Genomic DNA, 13725 nt, shown 5'->3' on the forward strand with positions numbered 1-13725 from the left:
GAATCAAATCCATTTACCTGAGATGTAGAATAGTGACTGCACTCCTAACAGCTCAGGCACGAATGTGCTCTGAACCACCAAGTTTAGATTCCCTGGTTAGTCTGTGAGCCTTGTCTGCAGCTCAGTAGGTGCTTGTAGGAAGGATGAGGGCTGCAGCCCAGCTGCCCGCACTGAGCGCTGACTGCTGTGTTCCTAACTCTTTAGGGGGTGTGCTTGCTTCCATGAGGCCTTCATTTGGAATGTTTGTTTTTCTTTTTCAGGAACAAAGCATTTTTTTCTATGAGTTTATGCAGTAATTTGCTTCTAGTACTGATTGTCATTAAACTTGCAAACATTAATTTGTATGTGTTAAAGCCGAAGTTGAAACACCGTTCAGCTGTTGGAAGAAATAAATGCACTGGATTCTACTGGACAACTTTCTGAAGCCGTTGATTGGGAGGGGGGGGGTGGTGTGAGCGTCTCCTTAGCGCCCGCGGCCCCGGAAGGCGGGATGAGTTCGTGGCCGCGGGGCTGAGCTCCGGGCCGGCGCTTCGAGTCCGGCTGCAGCTGGCGAGGGCGGCGTTCTGCGGGCGGGGAGCACAGCCGCACCCGGCGGCCCGTTCCGCAGCGCTGCTCGCGGTGCCTTCCGTCCATACGCGCAGTAGTTTCTGCCGCTCGCCCGGCCGCGGCGCCTCGCGAGGGACCCCGCGTTCCTCCTGGCCGCCGGGGGGCGCTGTGGGAGGGGGGCGGAGCACGGCGGGCGGAGCTGGGCGCTCTGCGCTGTCAGCGGCGCGGCCGGGCCGGGGCCTCCGCCCTCCGCCGGTCCTTTTCGGTTCGCGCGTCCCGTCCGCTGCGGAGCCGGCGGCGCCCCGTTCCGCGTCCCTCGGGCCGCGCGGCCGCCACGCGGCTGAGGTAACCGGGGGCGGCCGTGCGGAAGAGCGGGCGGTGCCGGGGGGTCGGCCGGGTGCTGCGGGGCGCCCCGTGCGGCCGCGGCCCCGCCGGTCGCCGTCACCGCGGCCTCCGAACTCAGTCCCGCCCGTGCGGGAGCGCGGCGGGAGGCTTTCTGTTCCCGGCTCGCTCCGGTTACGTTTCTGCCCGGCGGGAGCGGTGCCGGGGCGCAGCGGGTCGGGACTCCGCGGCGGCCGTTGAGCGAACCCTCCCGGGCGCAGCGTCTGGCGGAGCTGTGGCGGGGGGACTTCGATCCCCGCGGCTCCGTGCGCGTGGCCGCAGCCGGGCGGTGCCGCAGCGCCGTGCACTGACAGCCCGGCCGGCGTTTTGTGCGCGAGGCGCGGAGCGCTGCGGGACCGCGCTGCGGCTGTGCCGGGCACACAGCGCCCCCTGCCGGCTGGAGCGCGCGGCGCCCGCGTGGGGTTCGGAGTTTCTTAGGGAGGTATTCAGTAACTTTGTCGTAAACGCGCCTTTCTGGAACGCTGCTCGAGCGATTCTGTTCCTAATGCGTTTCTCTTCTTTTCTGCTCTGTTTTCCCTTCCAGTCGCTGTGCGATGTCCCGCTGCCTCTTTTCCCTTTGCTGTATTTCGCTGCTGTTCTTGCAGCTGTTCTCAGCTGCTGACGGCCGTTTGCTTTTTAAGTCCTCCACGTTCTGTCGGTGTTTCCCATTCTGTAAAGTTACCAACGCTTTTTTTTTCAATTCATAAAAGAAGTGTAATCGCGTTCTGTGTTCGTATCGGCTGCTTTGGTTTCTGACTCTTCCTGTGGAGGTGTCAAACAGGCGCGCAGTTTGGATGGGATGCTGAACTCAGTTGATGCTATAGAGCGGTGTTAACCCCACAGACACCTTAAATGTCTTCAGAAGACAGAGAAGCTCAGGAGGATGAGCTGCTGGCGCTGGCCAGCATCTATGAGGAAGATGAGTTTAAGAGAGCCGAGTCAGCACAAGGAGGAGAAACCAGAATTTGTTTGGAGCTGCCCCAAAACTTCAAAGTTTTTGTGAGCGGTGAGTTGTGGTGGCTTCTGTTATCTTTGACTTTCACCAGGTAGTTTCCTGGGGCCTTCTCAGATGCTCTCATAGGCTGTAGGAATATTTAGCTGACAGAGCTGTGTGGGATCCCTCCTTGTGTCTGTGGCACTGCTGGGGTTGTGTCAGGGTGGGCACTCTCACCATTTGGATGCAGCCTCTCCACTGAGATTCAAAACTCGAGCCGAGTCGTAGCATTTCTTTGGGGTAATTAAGTTCATGTATTTATTGTTCCCCTGGGGGTGTTTTTTGCCTTGTCCTTGGTTCCTGCAGGATCTGGTATTTCACAGCACTCCTGTTTATTGGTTTAACCCCACACAACCTCACGGCGCTTAATGCACCCTTATTTAGGGTTGAATAAATGATTTTAAAATGAGCAATTCATCAAACAGACAGAGAGGCCGTCTGTGCCATCCTTTGGTTCTCATCTTTTTGTTATGTCTCACATTGTCTCCATTGGCTTTGGCTCAGGCAATTCCGCAGAGAGTCCCCAGGGCAGGGGGTTTGAATGCACCGTTTGCTTTCTGCCTCCGCTTGTGCTGAATTTTGAGCTCCCACCGGACTACCCATCCACCTCCCCGCCTGCGTTTACCCTCAGCAGCAAATGGCTCTCCCCAGCACAGGTTGGTGAACCGCTTCTGACGTTCTAGCAGAGCTTTTGTGGTCGTGAGTGAGTGCACAATTAGCAGCGCTGTGCTGGATGTCAACATGGTAGATGCAACTAAAATTGAGAGTTGCGTGATGACACCTGGCTTTCACTTGGCTCTTTTCTTACTTGGTTACCCTTCTGAGAGTTCAAAGTCTGTGAACATTATTTTTATGTCTTTTACACATTACCTAAAAGTTCTGGGATTTGAGATGTAAATTTGCATTAAAGGAGGACCATGGCAGAGGGAGGAGAGCTGCCACGAGTTCTCAGAGCACACTGAAACCTGAAATGCTTTTTCTTTCCTAGCTCAGCGCTCTTTGCAAGCATTTAGACAACCTGTGGGAAGAGAACCGAGGCTGCGTGGTCTTGTTTGCCTGGATGCAGTTTCTGAAGGAAGAAACATTGAGTTACCTGAACATTTCCTCCCCGTACGAGCTAAAAATGTGCCAACAAGGGAACACACAGGGCAGGACGCCTTCGGTCCCTCAGGATGCCGAGGATTGTGGTGGTGCAGTGGGCTGTGCTGCAGCTGAGGAAGAAATTGATGAAAGAGCTGTACAGGACGTGGAATCTTTGTCCAGCCTGATTCGGGAGATCCTGGACTTTGATCAGGCTCAGAGAAGGAAGTGCTTTAACAGTAAGATGTACCTGTGCAATATTTGCTTCTGTGAGAAGCTGGGCAGGGAATGCATGTACTTCACCGAGTGCAGCCACGTGTACTGCAAAGCTTGCCTGAAGGACTACTTTGAAATTCAGATCAGGGATGGTCAGGTCCACTGCCTCAACTGTCCAGAACCGAAGTGTTCTTCTGTTGCTACTCCTGGTCAGGTAAGGGATGCGAGCGGTGGCGGCGAGGGCTGTGTGAGCCCAGCACTGTGGAGCACAGTCTGGCTTTTAACAGCAACCCAGGGAAATCCTCTCTCTGAGCCACACACATTCCTCCAGGTTACAGCTGGATCATGGGGAGCATGTTTTGCCTGCTGGCAGAGCGGTGGCATTGGTCAGAGCCTGAACTGATGTCCCTCTTATTTGTGCTGTGTGTTTGTTCTTTTGACTGTTTAACTGTTACCAGAATAGCTTTTCTAGGAGTAATTCTGTGGCCTCACTTGGAGGATCCAGACTGAATTCACGCCAGCTGCACTTTTTCATCTATTTAACATTTCTTGTCGTAGGTAACAGAGTTCCAAAGGCAGATAATCCTCCCTTGGTCTTTGTTAGGTGAAGGAGTTGGTCGGAGAGCAGCTGTTTGCACGCTATGACCGCCTGCTGCTGCAGTCCACCCTGGACCTGATGGCAGACGTTGTGTACTGCCCGCGGCCGGGCTGCCAGACACCCGTCATGCAGGAGCCGGGCTGCACCATGGGCATCTGCTCCTGCTGCAACTACGCGTTCTGCACTCTGTGCAAGATGACCTACCATGGGGTCTCGCCGTGTAAAATCACTGCAGGTGAGTCACTGTGCGTCAGGAATGGACCCCAAAGCAGTTAACTGGGTGTCGTGTGAAAAAGGCTGGAAGTCAGAGTTTAAACAGGGAGGCTGGTCGGCTCCTGAGCTAGGACAGGTTCCTTTAGGTAGGTCTGTTGCTGGCGATTAAAAGATCCCACTTTCTTGGCACTGCACAGGCCAGGAAGTCCCTGAACTACTGACTGCTGAATTCAGAGAGGCCACAGAGGGCAGAATGCCTTCATTTATTTGTGCCCTTTTTTACCCTTTCCTGTGAATCCACTTCTTTCTGCTCTTTCTGTACGTGCTCAGGTGACACTTCATGGGCCACATGGCCTTGGAATCAAGTGGCATAGAAATAACTTTGTGTTCAGAACAAAAACTTCTGGTTTTCAGTTCAATTTACATCTTAGACTTCTTCTAATTTCACTGAATTTCTCTTTATGATCAAGCACTGTAAAGCTGTTGAATGAGGGGCAGAGGTCTTAATATTCATTTTCTTACGTATTCTTATGTTTTACTCTTTAATGAACGATGCTGGTTTCCTGTGAGAATGCTTTATATGCTGTTAGCTGTACTTCCTCCTGTAATGCAGTGCAAAAGCTGTTTCTTTGTTTCACTCTGCAGAGAAATTGATGGATTTGCGTAATGAATATTTAGAAGCCGATGAGGCAACCAAAAGATTTTTGGAGCAGCGCTATGGCAAACGAGTGATCCAGAAAGCTCTCGAGGAGATGGAGAGCAAAGAATGGCTGGAAAAGAACTCCAAGTCCTGCCCTTGCTGCAGTACTCCTATAGAGGTGAGTGGTGGTGGAGGGGGAGAGGCTGGGATCACAGTAACTCCTGATGGAAATGAATGCAAAAGGCAAAGTCATTCTGTATTTGCATCAGCTCAGAGATTTACTCCCTGTGTCTGAGCTCACCAGTGAAAGCACATTTCTAGCAGCTGGCCAAGAGACCTTTGCCCTTCTGTCCGCAGTACACAGAGAGGGAGGTCATGGTTTATAGTCAGGGCCGTGAGCTGTTTTGCCCACTGGCAAAATGGTGGCATTGCTCAGAGGCAGCTGCTGATGGTTCAGTGCTGAGAAGATCCAGGTTGACTCAGCGTGGATCCACATGAACCCTTTCCAGGTGTTTTAGACCTTTACAGACTGCAAGTGGTAATACACAAATAGCTTCAGATAAACAGGAGTTTCCAGTGGTGCCACAGCTGAGCCTCGACTCTGCAACCTCCCAGTTCTCCCAGCTGTGGAAAACATCACTGCTGTGATGGTCAGGGCACGATGCAGCCGTGAGCGTTGTGGTTTTGAGGCCTGACGTGCAAACACCTCATTGTTTCTTTTCTTTTCCCTGCCAGAAACTAGATGGCTGTAACAAAATGACGTGTACTGGCTGCATGCAGTACTTCTGCTGGCTCTGTATGGCTTCCCTGTCCAGGGTGAACCCATACAAGCACTTCAATGACCCGTCTTCCCCGTGCTTTGATCGGTACGTGTCTCCGTGTGTTTCCTCCAGTGCTGCACTGCTGCTGTTGGGTTCTGTCAGATGCACATTCCAGAACAGCAGCGTTTTCATTGCTCTGCTTCTGTCCATCAGTGTGGCTGGCGGGATTTTCTCTTGTTCTTGAGCCTCGTTTCTCAGCACTTTTTCCTCTCCCAACAACAATTTTTTCACTTCCTACCCAATTTTCCTGTTTTTCTCCCTGTGTCTCCTGCTGTCCTTGGAGCTCAGCTTTTACCTCTCTCGACAAAGATGAACTGCTTCACAACAAAAACCCATACTCTTTCATTTTGTTCCCCCTGTTGTGCTGTAGTTGTTTGCCCAGCGCTGTCTGCTCAGGTGACACTCAGCTGTTTGGAGCAGGCAGGCTTGGCTGCTGATATGCTGCTAAAAACCAACTGGGAATTGCAGCATGCTGGTAACTTTTAATGCAGCTTGGATCATTATTGTCCAAGATTTCTTGACGTTTCATGTCCATAAGGTGCTGTAAGACCCTCTGTGAAGCACTGTACAAATGCAAAGTGGCTTCTTTTAACTGACCTTGGGAACTGCAGCTTGAGTGTCGTATGCTACTGATAAAAATTATGAAACCTGCTTTTGCTTTTTTATGTTTTCTTTTTACTTTATTTTCTATTCTGATGTAAATTTGTGACTGTTTTGCAGATTGTTTCAAGCTATGCAAATTGATGGTGAGTTCTGGGAAGATGAAAACTAGTATTCTTCTCTAGCAACAGATGCTGAAGAAACCAGAGACAGATGCTTTCCTTTTTTTGTCAAAGCTGTTTGATTTTCAGTGCTCTGATGCCATAGAAGGACAATACCACCTTGCACTGCAGGATCCTTGCACAACCCTTCTGTTGCCAGAACCAAAGGAGGCCATTTTACCCACCCTGTGGTCAAGGTTCCTGTTGAAAGTCCTAATAGTAACATCCAGTGATAAAGAGAAACGCAACCAAGAAGTGAGAACAGAATGGGGAAGTCTGCACCAAGAGGTGCCCCTCGCTCAGCTCCCGAATGGCAGCAATGTTTCTGGAGCGGCCTCCTGAGGAGGTTTGCCTTCCAGGGATGTCAGCTGGCTCCCGCTGTTTGGGGCAGCGCCATTCCAGGTGCAGAGCTCGCTCTGGAGCTGTTAGTTACACTGCTTGGGAAGGGAAAGCGTTGTGAAGCAGCACAGGGCTGTGTTCAGGGGCTGAGCCCGCCGCCTCCTGCATTTCCTGCCTGTTTCTGTGGCAGCAGCTCACTGCTGTGCTGCTGGCAGTGGCAGCGAAGGCGCTGATCCCTGACTCCTTGTGCTGCTGCAGTGCCCGTGTTCTTCTCTGAACGCATTGGCAGAACTGACTGACAGCTTCTGGAGTCGGGGTCGCCCTGCTGAGTGCTGCAGTGCTGTGCGCCTCGCTGCCAGTCCTCACTGAGCGCTGAAGGGTGATCTGAGTCTGGCCAGTGAAAGTAATACCAGACAGTTTCTGTGCACAGACAGCCTGGATCTGAAGTGATAATTTTTAGTACCTTAAAGAATTCAAATTTCTTTCTCAGCAGACATTAACTTGTTTACAGAATCTTCTTGTAAGGAATTTGATTAGTTGATGCTTTTGGTTCTGGGCCAGATGCCTCATTTCTGCTGTTCTTGCCCTTTACATATTTCAAAAAACATGGTTTCCCCTAAAAGCTCAGCAAGCTGTTTTGGGAACATGGAAGTAATTGCTGGAGAGAAACACTGATTTATTTTTTTTTTCCTGCTTACAGAATGGTCTAAAAATTTATTTTGGAATTCCAGCTCTTTAAAGCAAACAGCAGGTCTGGATGGATAGCTCAGGAGCTTGAAAACTGTTCAAACTTGGTTTTGATTGATAGTAAATAAATTTTAGTTAAATACCTGGCCAAAATGAGTGTTGATGTAGTTCCTTTTGCAGAGGAAAAGTCTCTATTCGAATTGGCAGTGATTAAAGTAGTAAGGGTGGATTTCCTGCCTTGATTTAGGCTGTAGGATGGTGTGTGTAGAGCAAGTTTACATTGTGTATGGTTTACTTGTATTTCCTGCACCTTTCACATGCACTAAATTCACTTTAAGACAGCAAATACAGTTGTCTTCCTGTTTGTCTTCGTTATGGCACTCGTGTTGGCTGTTGGTTTGTGGTACAGCTGTGGTGCTGGGCTCTGGTGCTTTTACACTGCAGGGCTGGGACTCGAGGTCTCAAGTGAACGCAGCAGAGCTCAAAACTTTTGTGTGAGCTTGATGCCTGGGGCATCCTGCTGAGGGAACTTGGCACATTTCTGTAGGCTCGGTGCCCTCAGAGCAAAGTTACCTTGGATTTTTGGGGGACATCAGGCCTGTAAGCGATGGATGTGGTGGCAGTCATAAAGCTGCCATGGAAACAACACGTGGGATGCAGCCAGCTTTGTGCTGCACTCCCACAGTAGTTTGCACTCTGCCCCAATTGTTAACACAGCACCTGAACCAGGAACCTGCTTTGGAAAGCACTTTCTTCTTGCTGTGCAGATTACGTGGGCAGACAAGGAGTGCTTGGCCCAGGGTGAAGCGTGCATTTATCATTCTCTGCCTGGAGGCAATGCTGCTGGATCTCAGGTGTACAGAGGCAGTGCAGGTCCCTTCTCCAAGGACAGAGGTGCAGAGCAGCAGCCAATGTTCCTGTGGCTGCTGGGCACTCAGCAGCCCTAGGCTGCAGCTCCTGTGCTTAACAGGCACAGAAGAACTGAGCCTCTCCCCAACAGCTGAGCAGGTGAGCGCGCTCACAGGACAAACAGCTGGCAGTGCAGAGGCAGAACAGCTCAAACCTCATCCTGTCTTCATCAATCAGGGCCAGGCGAGCAATGCCACTAACGCAGCACAGTTTTTTCCCTGAGGCTACTTTTCTTCTCACAGAATGCTGCTTCCTCATTTCTGTGCACACACAGACTGTGCTTAATTACAGACATTTGATGGTACTGGTAGGGAGCTGAGACCTGCTCCTTTTTCCTGTAGAAATTCCCACTCTTTCCCCACCCCTCACCCGGCCCAAAGGAAACAGCCAGCCACTGCCTGCCCGGCCGGTTGTGTGGGATGCCTACCAGCAGAGAGCAGCCAAGGAGTTGGGCCCTTAAGGTATGCAGCCACAGCAGCTACTTCTTCCAGTTCTTGGTTCTGGGTGACAGAAAGCCTTGTTCAGAACAACACACCCTTTTGGGCTTTGTTGCTGCTACTCAAATATGCCATCACAGCTCCCATTCAGACACGTAAGTTGTTCCATGTTTCGCAGAGAAACCAAGCAACACGTACAGTCAGAGCAACTGGAGAAAAATAACACTTTTACTGTAGAAAGTTATAGATGAACAGCTCTATAACAAACTTCTTGGACAAAGACAACGCATGCTCCCCAGTCTGGCTTGCACTGATCTTGTTTAGATCTTACAACAGAAGGACCAAATGGGCCTTGGCTGTTCAGGCTCTTGCCCACCTCTGTGGGGGCGCTTTGTAATTAAGCACACGCTGAGCTCAGGGAACAGAACGTTTCCTTTGAGGATTACCTGACATTTCCTGGAAGCACATGAAATGGAGAGAGAACTCGCTGCCTCAGGCTCTGCCCAACACCAGTCACAGAGCACTGAGGAGCACAAACAGAATTTATGTTTGTTGTGAAGAAATCTACCCTGCTGAAGATCATAAAGCACCACTGCATATAAAGTTGTACCTCGTAACTGAATGTATAAGGCCTCTTTTAGAATTGTGGCAACAAAGAAAATCACAGATTTGTGAGCCAACCATTCACTGCATTAATGGCACTGCACTGGGAATTGCTGCATCCCTTTTGTTGGGATCTCCTTACATCTGGCTCCATGCTGGGCTCAGCCAGGGCAGTTTGGTCCTGAAAACTTCCATCAGATTGAGACTGCACACCTCTGTGGAACTGTAACTGTCTCCTCTGCCTGGGCTGTCCTCACAGGGAAACGTTCTCATTATATCCAATGTCGATGTCATTTCAGTTCGTGCCCCACTGTCCCTTATCTCTCCTCCTGTGCACTGCAGTGGAGCACTGTTTCTATTTCTAGATGGCTTACTCATAGCTATGAAGCAGGCTACTGTTAAGCTGTGCTGATACTTTCCCTTCTCTGGGCTGAACAAGAACCATTCCCGTTTTATGGGAGTATAACGTAGGAGCATTTTGAGGGGCAGTGACACACAGATGTGTTTGACAGAACTGCAAAGAATACATTCCAAAGTGATCACATTTGTGTTTGGTGCCTCCAGTCCAAACAATTATAACTGCCTCTTTGCTTAAACAACTGATTCTCCACTGGTTTTGCCTTCAGAGAATGCATTGGTGGAGATTTGTGGAACACAGCGCAGTGGATCACATCCTCGTTTGCTTAATTAAAGCAGGTACTTGCTAATTGAAGAACAAAGACAAGATGAATTTCTGCAGCAATTCCCTTTCTTTGCAGCTGGTTTTCTACATAAAAAGATGGCTCAGAGTTACTCTAGGCAGTGAGAGATTAATCACTGTAAGGCTTCTTAGAGTGGCTTCTTTGTGCTTCTGTCTCCTTCATGCTGTATAAGGGTTCCACGAGCTTGTTATGAACCAGCATTAAACCTGATGTGGCAAGTAAAAAGATGACTTCAGTACACATAATAAAGCAAAATTTTCATTCATTGCATGCTGATGAAATTAGGTTAGTCAAATCTGTGCTCCTTTGTCCCACAGCCACAGAGATAAGTGAGAAGTGACTGACAGCCTCAGTGCTCTACGTTTCAGCTGCTGTCTGGGAAGAGTGTTCTCTTTTGGGAGTTTTTGGGAGATTAAACAAGCATTTAACAAAAATCATGGCTTCTGCCACTGAAAAAAGAAGTGCAACCACTGCCCGCCCTGGTCACAGACTCACCTTTAAAGTACTTCACTGTCTTAACTTTCAGTTCCAGCGTAGCATCCTCGTCACACACAAACACGGTCTGGGGGTGCTGCTGGAAGGCAGATACTGTCCACATGTGGTTGACACCTTCCTCGATGGCTTTGTACAAAGCAAAGGCTTTGTGGGCTCCTGTGATGAGAATCATCACCTGGATTCCAAGGCAAGAAGGTGGCAGTTAGAGTCCAGAAGACTTGCTGAGAGCAAACCCACACCAACTAATAAAGAGCTGCCCAGTCCCTAATGGGGAGTAAGGTCTGTCATGCCCCCAGAAGTCAGTCACAAGTTCTGTTTGCTTTAGCTACATTTTATTTATCATAGCCTGGAGGCTAATTTTAGGGATTTGGACACTTTGAGCTCCCATTAGGCACCTACATACAGACTTAACTTGTACAAATCAAGGTGTAGGTGCAGTGAAAAGCTATTCCATTTGCCTTTCATCATCTGGTATAAGATTGAGTCAGACAGGGGTTCTTGCAGCTATTTCACCAGATGAGCTCCTTAACTGAAGCCATTCTCCAAAAGCCCTTCCAGCTCCCTGCAATCACAACTGTACTGCAGGGTTCCACAAATGTTAGGGTTAGTAGAGAAAAAAAAAAAAAAAAAAAAAAACAACTGGAAAGCAGATTAAGCAGATTAAGAGCCTTTCTGTAGTGGTACAGGATGCAAGAAAGGAAGACTGTGTTCAGCTGTCTGTGGCAGGAAAAACGTGGGCTGGTTTACACCAGCAGGGTGCATAACTGCTCCAAGATGACCGTCAGTTATTTCAGAAAGCCCTGCTCTAGAGCTGCTGTATGCAGTGTCTGTTGTTTTCCTAACCTCTCTGGCATCCATGACAGTGCCTACTCCAACTGTCAAAGCCATCGTGGGGACTTTGGAGAGGTCACCATCAAAAAACCTGGCATTAGCCAGTATAGTGTCCATAGCCAAGGTCTTCACTCGCGTCCTAGACACCAAACTTGATCCAGGCTCATTGAAGGCGATGTGACCATCAGGGCCAATACCTGTGACAGAGACAGTTTGAGAAGCAGGTCACTGGCTGAAATGGTTTTTGTAGGAAACAGAACCAGCAGCACTCCTGTTACAGAGCCATTCAGCGCCCCCCAGAATAGACACAGATCTGAGAAACATGCTTCCAATTTCTCTGTTGTAGCTCAAATTTGCTCCTGTAAGTAATGGTAGCAAAAGCTCCTTATGAAGTCAGAGACTTTCTCAGTTGCACTGGGACAACAATAAAGCAAAGTATATAGCAGAATCTAAAGGCAAACTGATGGGGAAAGCTTGCTTGTGTTGGCTATAACTATTTCTAGCAGCTTCCTGTTACCCTAATTATTGTAACACATTTTGTAGTGGATAAAATTCAAGCCCTGCCTGGTTCTCCAGCTCACCACCTTGTGAGCAATTCCCTTCCTGAATTCAAACATTTAAGCAGGGGAATGAGATGTCAGACAACAAGGCTACCAGCACACACGAGCACTCAGTAAAAGTGTACGGGGTGCCTTCACTGCACATCCCCTGGACTTATTTGTCTTCTCCAGATAATAAATAAGAGAGATGGAGGAAAGACAGTGCATAGAGACTGCCAGTCCTTCAAGTGTTCACCTCCAACAAAGAGTTCAATTCCTCCAGCTGCTCTGATTTTATCCTCAAACGCATCACACTCCGCCTGTAGATCAGCTGCATTTCCATCCAAAATGTGAACGTTTTCTGCCGAGATATCAACATGCTTGAAGAAGTTGTTCCACATGAAGGAGTGGTAACTTTCCGGATGGTCCCTCGGGAGACCTGTTGACAGAGCACGCACAGGGCTGGGACCAGCCAGAAAAACATCACCTGTAATGCAGAACACCTACACAGGCTTGTGGTGCCTCTGGCAACAGAGCTGTTTTCTCCATCTGTCTTATAGAACTCCCTCAACTTTCAGAAGTTTTGCTTCCTCAAATAAGTAAAATTACACCAACCATGCCTAACGTTTGGCAACCCCGCACTCAGCAGGGGGGCTGAAACTGGGTTATCATGATGGTCCTCTTCAACCATAATGTGATTCTGTGGTTCTGTGTCCTTGTATTAACACACAGCAGATGTTCCAGAAGAGCAGGGATGCGCTGCGCCTCACCTCTTACTGCCTTTCCAGCCCACCTCCCAGTTGGCATTAGCAAAAATGATTTAAAAAACAACAGAGAAGTCTGGGAAATAACCTACCGCTTTCAGTTTTCTCCTCGAACGCTGCAAACCCACATAACTGCCCATTTCCTGACACTGCTGAACTGCTTACGGAAAAACTTCTTGCTCAGTATATAACTTATCACTGGCAAATAATTACCCTGCAAGTTTTTCACCTTTGGAGCTCTTGGTTCCCTCCAGCCATCCTTCTGAAGAGCCCATTTCAGCACAGCTCCCAGAGCGAACCGTCCCTCCGCTATCACAGCGCTGGGGCCGCCTGCGGGGCCGGCTCCACAGCCCGGGTGCAAAGGTGCAAAGCGGCAGCCGTTATCTCCGCTTACAGCGATAACGGGATCCTCGGCCGCTCAGCACCCGGCCGGCTGTGCGGTGCGGGTCAGACATCGCGCTGCTTCACGCGGGTTTCACACGGCGCCCATCGCGTCCCTCTGGCGATGCGCGTTTCGTCCCGCCCTCGCTCTGCTTCCGAGCCCCAGGGCACAGCGCGGAGCGCCCGCTGCATCCCGGCTGCAAGGGGTGCGCGCGAACCACTCACCTACGTACTCGTCCATGTTGAAGGTTTTCACGTACTTGAAGGACAGGTCCCCGTTTTTGTAGTACTCCACCAGCTTTCTGTAGCAGCCCAGCGGCGTGCTGCCTGCGGACACACGCCATGCCGTCAGCCCGTCCGGCCGTCAGCCCCTCACAACCCGCCCGGTCCCGCCGCCACCCACCTGTGGGCAGCCCCAACGTGAAGAAGCGGCCGGGGCCGGGCGCGAAGTGGACGATGCGGTTGCGGATGTACTTGGCGGCCCACTCGCTCGCCCGCTCGTACGTCTCCTGGATGATGAGCTTCATGGCGAGGCCGGGCGGAGCGCCGCCCCTACGCCGCCATTTTAGTGCCGCTCCCGCCCCGCCCCGCTGTGGGCGGTCAGCCCGGCTCCGCGGCGCGCAGAGCGCTGTGCGCGCGAGTTCTGCCCGACGGCTGCGGGCGGGCGGTGGCGGCCGTGGTGGCACAACCCGGTTCTCAGTTTATCTCAGAGCGCTTCCGTGGTAACTGTAGAATCAGCGCAGAGGGAAGCAGTTCAGCGCGCCCAGTAACGAGGCGTTCAGGCTGTGA

General features: G+C 50.6%; 2 protein-coding genes across 3 annotated transcripts; one reads left to right on the forward strand and one right to left on the reverse strand.

Annotated features, from left to right (window-relative positions):
- The first annotated feature begins 751 nt into the window (after positions 1–751).
- On the forward strand, positions 752–8339 carry RNF14 (ring finger protein 14). Of its 2 annotated transcripts, none has more exons than XM_048960694.1 (8): positions 752–891; positions 1472–1933; positions 2426–2577; positions 2910–3431; positions 3822–4050; positions 4674–4846; positions 5404–5534; positions 6210–8339. In XM_048960694.1, exons 2-8 carry the CDS (start codon positions 1780–1782, stop codon positions 6259–6261), a joined length of 1413 nt encoding a protein of 470 aa, XP_048816651.1. In that variant the 5' UTR covers positions 752–891; positions 1472–1779; the 3' UTR covers positions 6262–8339. The 2 variants fall into 2 exon arrangements, with proteins under 2 accessions (XP_048816651.1, XP_048816652.1); XM_048960695.1 differs by having other exon boundaries at positions 1771–1933.
- Positions 8340–8883: 544 nt separating this feature from the next.
- On the reverse strand, positions 8884–13538 carry GNPDA1 (glucosamine-6-phosphate deaminase 1). The gene is made up of 6 exons (XM_048960696.1): positions 13340–13538; positions 13162–13263; positions 12048–12230; positions 11265–11449; positions 10422–10596; positions 8884–10132 (listed from the first exon to the last, which is right to left on the reverse strand). Exons 1-6 carry the CDS (start codon positions 13461–13463, stop codon positions 10035–10037), a joined length of 867 nt encoding a protein of 288 aa, XP_048816653.1. The 5' UTR covers positions 13464–13538; the 3' UTR covers positions 8884–10034.
- Positions 13539–13725: the final 187 nt, after the last annotated feature.

This window comes from Lagopus muta, chromosome 14 (genome assembly GCF_023343835.1).
Source record: "Lagopus muta isolate bLagMut1 chromosome 14, bLagMut1 primary, whole genome shotgun sequence".
Lineage (NCBI taxonomy): Eukaryota > Metazoa > Chordata > Aves > Galliformes > Phasianidae > Lagopus > Lagopus muta.

Bases quoted from the DNA above. Each gene is read 5' to 3' on its own strand.
- RNF14 (XM_048960694.1), top strand. From the start codon at position 1,780: ATGTCTTCAGAAGACAGAGAAGCTCAGGAGGATGAGCTGCTGGCGCTG. The intron at 2,578-2,909 runs GTTGGTGAACCG...TTTCTTTCCTAG, and splicing joins AATGGCTCTCCCCAGCACAG to CTCAGCGCTCTTTGCAAGCA. The intron at 5,535-6,209 runs GTACGTGTCTCC...ACTGTTTTGCAG, and splicing joins TCTTCCCCGTGCTTTGATCG to ATTGTTTCAAGCTATGCAAA.
- GNPDA1 (XM_048960696.1), bottom strand. From the start codon at position 13,463: ATGAAGCTCATCATCCAGGAGACGTACGAGCGGGCGAGCGAGTGGGCC. The intron at 13,264-13,339 runs GTGGGTGGCGGC...GTGTGTCCGCAG, and splicing joins CACGTTGGGGCTGCCCACAG to GCAGCACGCCGCTGGGCTGC. The intron at 11,450-12,047 runs GTGAACACTTGA...TCTCTGTCACAG, and splicing joins AATTGAACTCTTTGTTGGAG to GTATTGGCCCTGATGGTCAC.